This window comes from Zophobas morio, unplaced genomic scaffold (assembly GCF_036711695.1).
Source record: "Zophobas morio isolate AGI-343-1 ecotype UQ-CSIRO unplaced genomic scaffold, CSIRO_AGI_Zmor_V1 ptg000007l, whole genome shotgun sequence".
NCBI classification, from domain to species: Eukaryota; Metazoa; Arthropoda; class Insecta; order Coleoptera; family Tenebrionidae; genus Zophobas; species Zophobas morio.
Window position 1 is genome coordinate 9,748,787 of NW_026972112.1, and position 12,501 is coordinate 9,761,287.

General features: G+C 49.0%; 1 protein-coding gene across 33 annotated transcripts in view; it reads right to left on the reverse strand.

The window, feature by feature from the left end:
- LOC135124490 (microtubule-actin cross-linking factor 1) overlaps positions 1–12,501 on the reverse strand; it is a 158,559-nt gene that overhangs the window by 6,411 nt on the left and 139,647 nt on the right. For 17 of the 33 annotated variants that reach the window (XM_064049570.1, XM_064049564.1, XM_064049565.1 and 14 more), the window contains 13 exons: positions 11,807–12,376; positions 11,384–11,755; positions 6,638–11,335; positions 4,745–6,586; positions 4,540–4,694; positions 4,349–4,360; positions 3,661–4,019; positions 1,602–3,609; positions 1,382–1,450; positions 1,185–1,223; positions 740–814; positions 287–567; positions 12–238 (listed from right to left, as the gene is read on the reverse strand). In XM_064049570.1, coding sequence (XP_063905640.1) covers positions 12–238; positions 287–567; positions 740–814; positions 1,185–1,223; positions 1,382–1,450; positions 1,602–3,609; positions 3,661–4,019; positions 4,349–4,360; positions 4,540–4,694; positions 4,745–6,586; positions 6,638–11,335; positions 11,384–11,755; positions 11,807–12,376 — 10,707 coding nt within the window. The remainder of the gene's footprint in view (positions 1–11; positions 239–286; positions 568–739; positions 815–1,184; positions 1,224–1,381; positions 1,451–1,601; positions 3,610–3,660; positions 4,020–4,348; positions 4,361–4,539; positions 4,695–4,744; positions 6,587–6,637; positions 11,336–11,383; positions 11,756–11,806; positions 12,377–12,501) is intronic. The other 16 variants (XM_064049563.1, XM_064049593.1, XM_064049586.1 and 13 more) reach the window with 9 other exon arrangements.

A 12,501-nucleotide genomic window follows, 5' to 3' on the forward strand; every position in this document is an offset into this window, starting at 1 on the left:
ACTACACATACTCTATATTTGCCCTCGCCGACCTGGAACACTCGGAACTTCTGCCTGCAAGTGCACAGCATGACCAACCTCTTCACTTCGTCATGGATCTTCTGGGCATCAGTCTCAGGTTTGTCTTCCCAGTCGGGTCTCAAAGCGGCGATGAACTTCTTCCAGTCTATCAAACTGCGGTTATCCTGGTCGAACATGTCGGCAACGTGTTTCATTTCGAGCCGGGACGTATCGAACTCTGAAATTTCACCATTAGCTCAATCGAACGTCCCACACGCTCACGTACTGGTCTTGATGATTCCTTCGATGAAGTCCTCCCTCGGGATCAGTTCGTTGTTGTCTTTGTCCATCTTCCTGAACAAGTCCGTCAGCCTCGACTTCTTGTAGTTCATGAACTTGAGGAATCTCTTCCTCCAGTCGTCCCAGGAGAAGTTGTCCGCTTTCTGCTTCTCCTTCAAATAAGCCAGATGGTCATACAGCTCGCGTTGTCGCTCCCACGACAGCATCCACACGTGCCTCCACTTGTCGTACAAGAACTTGACACGTGGTGACCGGAATTCGGGTTCGCTAAACGGATAGAAGTAGTTAGCACACACACATGCATAGAAGATGAATGAAAATGAGAATGTGCGTCAATCGGTATGTGCACTTGACGTCGTATTTACACGATATACTTGAGTGTGACCTGCCGTGTGTCGTGTTAGTCCCATGAGATGTCTGAGTGAATGAAAATGTGTACCTGCCAGGTGGGAATCTTGGCCCGATATGGGGTAAGTTGGGATCCGGACTGAGTTCCCGGCCGGGGCTGGAACGGCTGTCGACAAAGCACATGCAACACTCAACATATCTATTTAACTAAAAACAAAAAGTCTACAAACTCAAACAAATCGCAAATAAATGAGAACGTGCGCGGATTGGTTCGGTTTGTCGACTGGTTTCGTACGTTAATCGACACCACCAAATACTTAATCACAGGTGTTAGTAGCACACAAAAAAATAAAAAATTATCACAAACGATCAAAGGGTGAGTGTGTTAGGATCAAGCATTTTACACGTTACAACTGCCACGGTATCTCCACAAATCGCCAAAAAAATTTGGAGCAGCTGGTGGGATTGATTTCTTAGTGGAGATACCACGTCGTAATGTTAGTATAATTATTAAAAAAGTGACAAGATGAGCTAACCTTCCGCGCTGAGAAAGCAGATCTCTGGATCCTTTGAAGCTAGAAAATACACACTCGTCAAGCGATGCTAACATCAGAAAAAACCGAACTTTCACATCCACAAGCTCTCAAACATTCAATTTAGTAACAATGTGAAAGTTCGGTGCCAGACAAATAGATGAAAATACAAAAAGCGACGGTGACGATTAGAAACATACCTTTGCTTGCGCCCAAGAGAGCCGTAATTATCGGGTGAAGTTTCACGAATATCATGCTGTGATCCACGGCTGGTGAGAAAAGCAACACAAACATTAAACATGCAACAAACACAAAAGGTAAGAATTGTGTAAACACAGGTGACGTGATAGAAGAAATCTGTGCTAGTGCTTCGAACACGAGACACATTTAGTGACGACACAACGAGAAACGAATACTTACATAGGTCCCTTGCCCTTAACGAATTTCTTAGGCTCTTTAGCAGTCGTAGCTTTGACTTGTTTGGCCTTACAAACTCTATCCACTTCTCCTTGGCGTTTCTGGGTGTTTTCCATGAACTCTTTGTGGTCGGAGATTAGTTGTTCCGTCGCTGGTATGTCCATCGGAAGCTCCTCGCGCTTGAGGGATATAAGAGTATTCTCCAGCCCCAGCAACCACTGGATGAGTTCCTCCAAACACTCGTCCAAGTCGCGCAGCGACTGCATGTGAGCGGTGAGTTTCTGGTGACGCTGTAACGCCCACTGGGACACTTCTTCCCACCTAGTTTGAATAACCTTGATCCAGTTCTTGATAACGTTGATAGCGTCGTGATGGGCTTTAGCTAACACGTTCTGTGCCAAATCCAGAGTCTGATTTTTCTCGCGTTCCTTCTCTTTGAGTTGGGCCCTGAATTTATCCAAAGCCTGGAGTTGTTCGTACGCGGTAGCCTCATCTTCTGGAGTGCTACCCACGAATCGGAGCTGGTGTTCGGCTTCCGATAACCACTCCAAGAGCATATGAACCGACTTGTGAAGTCTTTCGGCCTCGCGAAGCGCTTCGTCCAACCGATCTGATCTGATTCTTGTAAGTTTCGTAACAGTGTTCCACAACTCGCTCAATTCGTTCAGTTGGCCTCTGATTTGAGAAGCATCAGCTTTGCTGGCTTTGCGTTCGAGGTCGGTTCCGGTTCGTATAACCGACTCCATCTGTTCGTTGCGTCGTTCGAGCTCCTTTTCGAACTGGCGGTGAAGATCCACGAGGTGGTTAACGGTGTCCAAATCGCCGTGAACTGGACTGTCAACAGAAAGCTCTTTTTCTACCTTCTTCAACCACTGTAGCAGCGCTGCGATCGCATCCTTGAATTGACCGGAGTACAAAAGAGCCTCTTCGAGCTTCCTCTGCCTGTCGACGCTCTTACTACAAACAGCCGTCCACTTGGCCTTCAAATCCATCATCATCTGCTTAATAGTTGTCTCGTCGGTCTTGGGTGCCTTCTCCTTGAGCACTTTTCCGCTCTTCATCACGTTGTCGTAAGTGCCTTGTTTAGACGACAGGGTGCGCTGGAACTCCTGATGTTTGCTCAATCGGTTCTTGATTGCCTCGGGGTCGTTACCCACTGATTCGGACAACAAGCGATCCAAAGAGTCTTCAGTTTCGTTCAACCACGTCATGAGTCCTGACCAACCGTCGTGGAACTCCTTGGCTTCCTTGTAACCCAGATCGAGAGATCGGGTGCGTTCGGCCGACTTCGAAGCCACTCTTTCCCACCTGTGCTGCACGCTAACCAGCAAGTTCTTGATGAGAATGACGTCCTGTTTTTGGCTGAAGTACTTCAAGTGCGTGCCCTTCTTGTCTAAGGCTAGCATGACCTCCCGGTGGGCGCTCACGTCCTTTTGGAACACTTTGTGTTCCTCGATTTGCACTTGGATGGTTTCCAAGACCCTCGAAACGGGCTTCAAGTTGGACAAGACCTTCTCCGCGTTGGTCAACCAGTCAACGAACGACTCCAAAGCCTCATGGAACTCAGTCGCTTCTTTGAGCGCAATCTCCAGTTTGATCTTCTTGTCGTTGGCTCGCGAAGTGACTGAATCCCAGCGCTGTTTCAACGTACGTAGATTGTGCTGCAAGTTAGAAGCAGCATTGGAGCCCTTTCTCACGTATTCTTGGCCTTGGGCCAGAATGGTCTCCACTTTGGGTCGATTGTCCTCGATTTCGTTATACACTTCCATGAAACGTTCGAGTTGTTCGCTGGCCGTCTCGGGTAAACCACCCACAGGTTTACTGGCGGTGATGATACCGTCGACGTCGCACAACCACGAAAGCAGGTCTTGGATTTCAGCGTTGAATCTTTGAGCTTCGTTAAGAGATACCTCGAGCTCGCGTTGTCTGTCGGCGGCTTTCTGCATGAGAGAGCGCCACTGGGTGTTGAGGGTGTTAAGTTTGTCTTGCGTGATGGAAGCTTCGTCAGAACCTGGAGGACACCCAAGTGTTGTGTCAACGATCGAGAAAAACGTGTACTTACCTTCGCCGCTTTCGATGATTTGTCGTCCGGCGTCGTTCAAAGTGTCGACGCTCGTCTGGTGCGCCTGGATGTCGTTGACCAACACCTTCAGCTTCGCCAGTTCGATTTCTAGTATTTGTGGGTCTCCCTGGACTGGTTTGAGTTCGTCGAGAGTCTTGTCGGTCTTGCTGATCCACACCAAGAGTTCGTTGAGGGCGTGTTGGAACTGTCCGAGACGCAAGAGTGCGTTCTCGAGCTGTCTCTGACGTTCAACAATGCCTCTCAACAAATCATCCCAGCGCTTGTTGACGGCAGACAGCGGTTCTTTGATGGCAGCGGCTTGGTCGGCTGATGTGCGTTCGGTTAGTTCTTGCGCTTGCCTGTTGAGAATCGGTAAATGAGAAAGTGTCCGAGACAGGCCAGACAATTGGTAGGAAGAGCAGGCAAAACTCAATTGTCTGGTGAAAACCTCAAAGCAATGCAAGCTCGATGTTCGCATAAGCTACAGAAGCAAAACACAGACGGAACGAAACTTGGCCAGTTTCCTTTACGTATACATATGTACATCGGAAGCAAAGAAGGAAGCGCTATCTCGTATCTGCGAAAGAGTAGAGAAAATTTAAACACACAAGACGAAACAAGGAATAAAGCATGCCCAAACGTTGCGTTAACACAAAGGCTAGCAATCAGAAATCTAAAGTTTCCTTGCCTGATAAGACTCCTGTAGTCCACGTGACAGAAAAATATAGAAAATAAACACATTGTTAGGATAGTTGTACTAATCTAAAGCATTTATTAAAGAGAGGAATTTCAACCGAAATTAATTCATCACGTTCTAGCCAATCGAAATTTTGATAAGTATAATACAACTCTATTTCTGTAGACAAACAAAATACTGACCTGTTGAGGGCTTCTACTTTCACCATGTGAGGATCAACTTCGGATTTGAACTTCTTGAGTTGGTCGATTTGTTTCTTGACGGCGTCGATGTCCGTCCCCAAGGGTCCCATTTTAGCAAACTTATTCTCCGCTTTGGCCAAGAATTCCAAAAGATTCTAAAAACAAAACAATAGAACAACCCTAAAAAAAACTCCCGCGTTCTTACTTGTAACGTTTCATGGAACTCCATAGCTTTCTCCATCGCATCAATCAAGTTCTCTTCACGCTTAGCGTACAACGCGGTGATGTTATCCCAAGCGTTATCCAAATCTTCAATATGTTTCTTCACCTCTGGTTTATCGGGTTCTCCGCACAACCTCATCAAATCTTTACCAGACGCCCTGACTTGGTCAACCTCCGGTTTAGTCTGGTCAATTTCGTGTCTGATCTCTTGCAACGCCACTTGTTGTTCTTGGATAGCTTTAGGCTCGACCGCTGGTGGCTCCTGGCTTATCAATGAATCCTCCAAATCTTTGAGGGTCGCCATAATGGCGTGCAGCTCCTTCCAGAATTTCTGAGCGGCATCGAAAGTATCATCCAAAGAGTGTCCTCTGTCGTTGGTAGCTTTCTGCACGTCGTCCCATAACTTGGTCAACTTATCCAGTTTGCGCTTGATGTCTTTGATGGCCGGGTCGGAACGATTCGGAGCTTTATTGATGACATCATCAGCGGCGCGTTGCACAGCAGCATAAGCTTCCTTTCGTTTATCCAAATCACTGACGAGTGCGTCGTTGTCTTCGATTTGGTCTCTAATTTTGGGTGGATGAGCCGAAATGGGTTCGAGATTATTGACTTGGTCGGCCGTATTCGACAGAGCTCGGAGCATTCCTTCGAGTTTGTCCGTGAACTGCGAGCTTTCTTGCAGGGCTTGTTCAAGAGCTAGTTGACGCTCTCTGAGTTCTAGTTTCAAGGCGGTGTATCGGGCGTTGTCGCTGTCGAGCAACTCCTGTACTTTGGAACCGTCGTCGTCGTTGCACAGGCGGATGAGAGCTTCACCGGTCTTATTCAACTTGTCGACCAACGGTTTATGGTCGTTGATACTCTGGATGAACATTTCGTTACGATCCTGTTGTTGTGCGATCAAATCGGGTCTCATCGAAGGCATTGCCAACATCGAAATCTGTTCTTCGATGTCCGACAACCAATTAGCCAACACATTGTGGGTGTCATGGAAGTGTTCGGCCAATGGCAAGGCTTGTTCCAAAATACCTAACCTATCAGAACTCAAAGCGGACACGGTGTCCATGCTTTCGCGCAAGTCCTCCATCTTCTCACGAATGAGCGAGGTGTCTTCACTCGGGGGACTCTCCCTGAGTACTTTCTTGGCGGTAGAGAGCACGTCTCTGACTCTCCCCTTTTGACTAGAAATATCGTCATTGAGAGCTTTGTGTTCTTTGAGTTGCACACGGATCAAATCGGGTTCGGCTGAAGGTTTCTCGGCATCTCTGATCTGACCTTCGACTTCCCTGAACCACTCCAAAAGCTCGTCGATGTCTCCGGTAACCTCAAGAGCTCTCTGCTTACCGAGGTGGATCCTTTCGGCGCGACGCTGAATTTGTTCGGCAATAGCGTCGAAACGTCTGTTATCTCTAGTGACGAGACCTTCGATAGTCGAAGCGCCTTCTCCTGGACTAGCTTGGCACAACTGTGGTCCGAGCAAGTTGATGTGTTCAAGAACGGGTCTTAGTTCTTGGAGGTCCAATTCCAGACGGGCGATCTCACCTTCGTGAGGTTCGGCCGACTGTAAGACACTCTCGGCACCTTGCATCCATTCCACAAGACGGTTGTGGTTGTTGTGGAATTGTTGCACCAGAGGGAGCATATCTTCGGCGTGTTTCAGCAAGTCGACACCTCGGGATGTGAGGTCGTTGTAGCGACGCTGGAGAGAATCAAGCTTATCTTTGAGTTGAAGAGCTTCATCAGATGAAATGTGACGCATGAGTTCTACGCCTGCGTCTACGGTGCCATCGACGTCTTGTTGACGGCCGGAGATTTCTTCGGTAAGACCCTGCGAAACAAACATTAAGAATTTTATACAGTTACGTTAGAAAACACTTACGGTGAGGTCGTCCATTTGCTCAAGTAGTTTGTCGGTGTGCACCGCAAGAACCTTGAAACGGTTCAATCGATGTTCCATGCTGTCCATCCACGCAGCCAAATCTTGGTAAGTGAGCACCAAGTGTCTCAAACCTTGCCTGGAGTCGGTCAACAACTGTCCAACCCTTTCACTGGCGTCCACGAGACCACCGTAACGATCGGTCACTTCTTGTAATTTATCAGCAAGACCAGCAGCCTCGTCCTCACCGACCAAAGCCATCAAGTTCGACGCTGTATCCGCCAATTCTCTAAAATCGGGTTTCTTGCTCAAAATATCGTTGTGTAAAGCATCGTGCTCGCGGATCTTTTGCTGTATCTTCTCTTCGTCGGTCGGAATGAGTTCCATATCTTTGACTTTCTTCTCGCTACGATCAAGCCAATCTTGCAACGGGATCAACTTGTCTTGGAACTCTTTGGCCACTTTCATGGCTTGTTCTAAATCGAGAGTGCGTTGCTGGGCTCCTTCTGTCAATGCATCGAAGCGACCAATCAGGTTCTTCAATTGTTTCTCGATAGCTTTGCGCTCGGCTGGTTCTGCTTCCTTTGCAATTTCGTTACCCATGGAGAAGAGTGACGACATGGAGTTTTGTCTATCGAGTAGCATTTTCTTAAGGAATTTCTGTTCCTGGAGTTGGGCTTTGACCACTTTGTAGTCAGCGGATGGTGGTTTCTGATTGGCGACCAACTCTTCAGTGTCGGTTAACCATTTGGCCAAACCGTCCAACGCTTCTTGGAATTTACCAGACTGTAACAGCGCTACATCCAGTCGTCTTTCGCGATCGTTTAGACGCTCTTTCAAGTCGTTCCACTGGTCGTTCATCTTCTCCAGGTCTTTTTCTAGAGTCGCTGTGTTCACACCTGGCGCAGCTGATTGGATAAGGCCTTGACCAGCTCTGTTACAGCCTTCCACGGCTTTACCAACAGGTTCGACAGTTTTCGCTCTGAACTTCTTGAAATCTTGTTGTTGCGCTCTGATAGTATCGACTTCCGAGCCGACCGGTTTCAGCTTCCTCAACTGATCCGAAGCATCATGTATGTCGTCCAACACGTTAGCGTGTGCCAAGTAGAAATCTTCCAGTTTCTTGTGGATGTCTTCGAGACTCTGCTCGCGGCTCCTAGCCCGGTCGTCAAGTTTTCCCAACTGCTTGCGCAAACTCTCCACTTGCTGGCGTGTCTGCGCCGTATCCGGAGCAAACCCACTATCCACCAATCGCTCGCCTGAACTTATAGCGTCGTTGACGTCATCAGTAGCCTTGTTGATCTTATTCAAGAACTTAGTGACGTCATCAATCTGACCACGCACCGTCTTCAAATCCCGACCCGGTGCCTTCATGTCGTCGAGTTCTGTTTCCAGACCCGACAAATCGTGCGAGAGAGCTTTGACTTGGTCGTTGAACTGCGTCACGGCTGTGGCAGCAGATTGCAATTCGGAACATCTATCGTCGAGTTTGCTCTGGAGTTCGTCGATGCGGTCACCCAAGCTGTCAACTTCGTCCTCCAAATGGTGGGCGTCGATTCCGTTTTGGGCCGCCTCGCCGACGAGGTCCTGTGCTTGTTGTTTTACGACCTGTAATGGTTTCTTGAGTTTGGCGGTTTCTTCGCGAAGGGCCTTGATGCGTTCGAGGAGTTTGGGGTCGCGAGCGGCACCACCAAGAGCATCGTGTGACGCGAGTTTGTCTTCGCAGCGCTCCAAACCGTGCTGGAGATCTCGAATGTTCTCGTTGAAGTCAGAGAGTTTGCGTGACTGGTCCTCGAGGGCTTGCGTGCGCTCGATTAAGTCGTTGTTGAGTTTGTCCCAGCGCTCTTTCAAGTCGGTTAGTTCGTTCTTCACCACTTCTTTATCGATGTCGCAAGCGGAAACGAACGTATCGCCGAGGGTTCGAGTGTTTTCGTACTCGCCCGATTTTTTCCACACTTCGTTGCGGAAGGCTTGGAGTTCTTTAAGTTGTTTCTCCATGTGTTTGCGTTGGAACGATGATGGTTTCAAGGTGTCTAGTTTGTCTTCCGCTTGACGCAACCAAGGTAGGAAACTTTCCAAAACGCGGTAGTACTTGCGGCAGTGCTCTTTGCAAGTCTGGAGCCGGGTTTGACGGTCGACGGCTTCCTTGCGGAGTTTCTCCCATTGTTGCTGGATCTTGTCCAAGTCTCTTTGAAGAGACCTCGAATCGCTCCTGTTATTCCTAGCTAACATATCTCTTCCTTTGTTGAGTAACATGATCACTTCGTGTTCGCGAGCTAGCACGTCTCTGTAGACGGGCTCATGGTGGGCCAACTGTTGCTCCAAGATGTCGCGCATGGCTGAAATAAGCAACTTCTCAGATAGCGACCCCAACTCATCAGACAACCATCCTAAGGTCTTGGCACATGAAGCCTCAAATTGTCGTCCGTCGCGCAACGACCCTTCAATTTCGGCTTTCTTGTGGTCGAGTTTCTTCTGCAAAGCGTTGTACTGTCGCCCTATGGATGCCAATTTACCTTGAATGTCCGCCCGTGATGCTGGATCACTCAAAACGTCACACAATTGAGCCCCAGCAGCTTCCAAGTCAGCCAACAAAGGTCTCTGTCCTTCCAACTGTCGCTCGAGGTTCTCAATTTTGCGCAGCTGCTCTTCAGGATCTTTATCTAATGGAAGTTCATCCAAGTTGTCTGAAATTCCTTGAAGAGCGTCTCTTAGTCGGGTCAATTGGGCATCGAACTCTCGACTGGTATCAGCAGCGGCACCCAAAGAATCCGCACGCTCTTCCAATTTGCTCAAAAGGTCAGCCCACCGCTGCTGGATGCTCGCCAACTTGTTGTTGACTTTTTGCCCGTCGGGTGAGCGTGGGTCTAAGTAAGTCAGAACAGAATCGCCTACGTCAATCAAGTGTTGGAGTTGCGGTTGTTGCGTACGGAATTCTTCCCGTAAGACTTGGACTTGTTGGACTTGTGACTGCACCATTCGCGAGTCGCTCGAAATCGGTCCAAGAACCGTCAACATGCGGTCTTTGGCGGAAAGCCACGACGAAAGCGAGTCATGTGTATCGTGGAACTCCTTCATATCTTCCATAAACTTGATTCGGTTCTTTAAGTGATCGCTGACGCTCTTCCAATGCGAAACCACGTCTTCAAGTTCGTCGTTGAGGTTGTCGGCACCGGTAGCACCAGGTTTGCGTCTGAGCAAGTCTTTGACTTGGCTCTTGGTGGAGTCGAGTAGAGACTGCTTTTCGTACATTTCTTCAAGAACCTGCTTGATTTGGCGGTTGAGTTTGTCGGCTTCGTCTTTGGTTGACGGAACGATGTCTTTGGGGAGCTGTCGTTGGACGCGATCCAAGAAAGCGCTCAAAGTCTTCAAACTGTCTAGATGTTTCTTCAACTCGTCGCGAATCGAGTCGATTTCTGATTGTCGGTCGTTGATTTTAACACCAAGTAAGGAGTATCGGTTATTAATCTCGGACAGTTGTTGCTGGACAGGCGAAAGTTCTTCTAGGTGGAAACCGTCTTGACTGGAACGACGGGACGAGAATCCACTGGAACCTCCCGGTGAGAGGGGACTCAAACCCTTGGTTGGCGACGGGGAACGGGCATCTTGTGGCCTGTATCCACGCTTAGTTGGACTGTAAACTTGGCTTCTGCGCTTCGTGGGTGAATCTGGGCGATCTCCTCTTATCAAATTATCATACGCGGCTCCCACATCATTGACTTTGTCTATGGTCGAGGAATAATCTTTGTACTCTTTCGTAATCGGTTTAAGTTCCTCGTTCTGTTTCTTCAGGGTTTCGATATCTATGGCGACAATTTCAAGTCGCGCGATTCTGTTCTCGAACCGACTCAACCAATCGGTCACTTGCTCGCGCAACGTCTCATACGCATTCAACTGTTCGGATCTCTGTTTCGACAACTTCTGTTTCTCGTCAAGGAGGTTGCCGAGTTCGCGCCATTGGTTCTCCATCGATTTCACTCTGTCCCTCACATTGTTGGTGTCCGTAGTGTCTCTCTTGCTCAACAAATCTTTGCCACCTCTTACAACTTCCTCGAATAATGGCCTCTTGTCGTCCCGATTCGCAGCAATCTCTTGCATACGGGCCGCATACTCCTCAATGGATAACTTGGTGAACTCCCTCGACTCGATTATTTCGACAATACTAGCATGCCATTGTTCGAATTGGGTAGCACCGGCGATAAACACGGTCAACCCTTTGTTTACTTCCTCGAGGAACTCGCCCCGTTTCTGCGCCCTGTCGAACAACTTTTCAAATCTGGCCTTCACGTCGTTCAACTTCGTTTCGATCTTCTTAGCTACTCGAGCGTTGCTCGAGGATGCGATCAGTTCACTCGCTGATAAGTACACCGAGTCGATAGACGAGATGTGGGTGTCTATGTCCGACTGGAAGACCCGGTGTTCGCGCAGTTGCTCGTCGAGACGGTCTTTAATCAACGAAGCAGGTCTCTGCATGTTCTTGAACTGACTCTCTGAGGAATTCAACCACGAAATGATACTGTCAAGGGCGTCTTGGACCCCTTGGGACTGCACCAGCGCGGTGTCCAACTCCTGGCAACGATCGGCCAGAGCATTGCTTAATTGGACGTACTTCTGTTCGAGTTCGATGACGGGTTGTTCAAGCCGGGATATTTCTGACGGGGAGATTTGGCCTTGGAGCGAATGCAGAAGGGCATCGGTGGCCTTTGAACAGGCAATTAGATGCGACGTGGTGCGAGTGACGGTACTTACCTGCTTGGCGTTGTCGATGAGGCGGCCATTGGCCACGAATTCGTTGTTGAGGGCTTTGGCCCGATTGAGTTGATCTTCGACGGATTTCGGATCACCTCCAACGGGTTCGTCTAGGACTTTCAAGGCTCGAGGTTCCGCCTCACGCAGCCACTGCTTGGCTTTATCTACGGCGTCGCTGTATTCGCGTTGGCGGCCTCCGACGCCTGATAACCTGTCCGAGAGGTTGTTCGCTCGGCTTAAGAGATCGCGGTATTGTTGACCCACTATGGACACTTCGCTGCGGACCGGGGAGTCCTGGGCGGAAATGGGTTCGATGTGGTGCAAGCGTGATGGCAGAGAGGTGCGGAAGTCGTTCAAGAGAGCCAAGTATTCCTGGGTTGTGGCACCGTTTAGAAATTTCTTCGGGTCGAAAAACATACTTACCTTTCCCTCGTCGAAGAACTTTTGTGCCGACATGTTGATGAACCGGAGGTCACCTTGGTGGGCGATGACGTCGCTCACGAACTCTTTCGTGCTGTCCGCACTCGAATCCAGGCGCTGTAGGTCGCTCAGTGCTCGTTCTTTGTCTTCCAAGACTCGTCTGGCTTTACCCAACCATTCCGAGAAGATGTTGATTTCGCCTTTGAGTTTCGCTAGTTCGTCTTTAGCTGAGAGTAACTTTCTCAGTATTCGTTCGGTTCGATCGGCGGCTTTGTCGTAGCGTGTTTTCAAGTTGCGGCCGCTCTTTTCCAAAGCAGACACTTCGCTCTTCGAGAGGACATCGCCTGCTGTTAGTACCAGCTGTCGGACTTGGTCTCCGCAATGTGCAACTTGGCTCGAATGCTGGTCGAGATCGTCTCTGATCTGTTTCATCGTGTTGATCTTGTTGCGCAAGTCCTCCTCGACCTCGTGGATGGCGTCCTGCGAGGCGATCTTGTCTTCGACTTCGCCGATCCATTGCAGGAGTTTCGAAAGAGTTTCGTCACACAATTTGTATTTCTCCTCGACGGCTTGCTGCAAGTATTGTCAAGTTAGGGCTGGGATTTGTGTGATGGGGGAGGGGGAGCAGTTCCTACGCTAGTCAAACACAAGGTTGCATACGATACATATTCGCTTCGAGCAGTGGCTCGATAAGGACA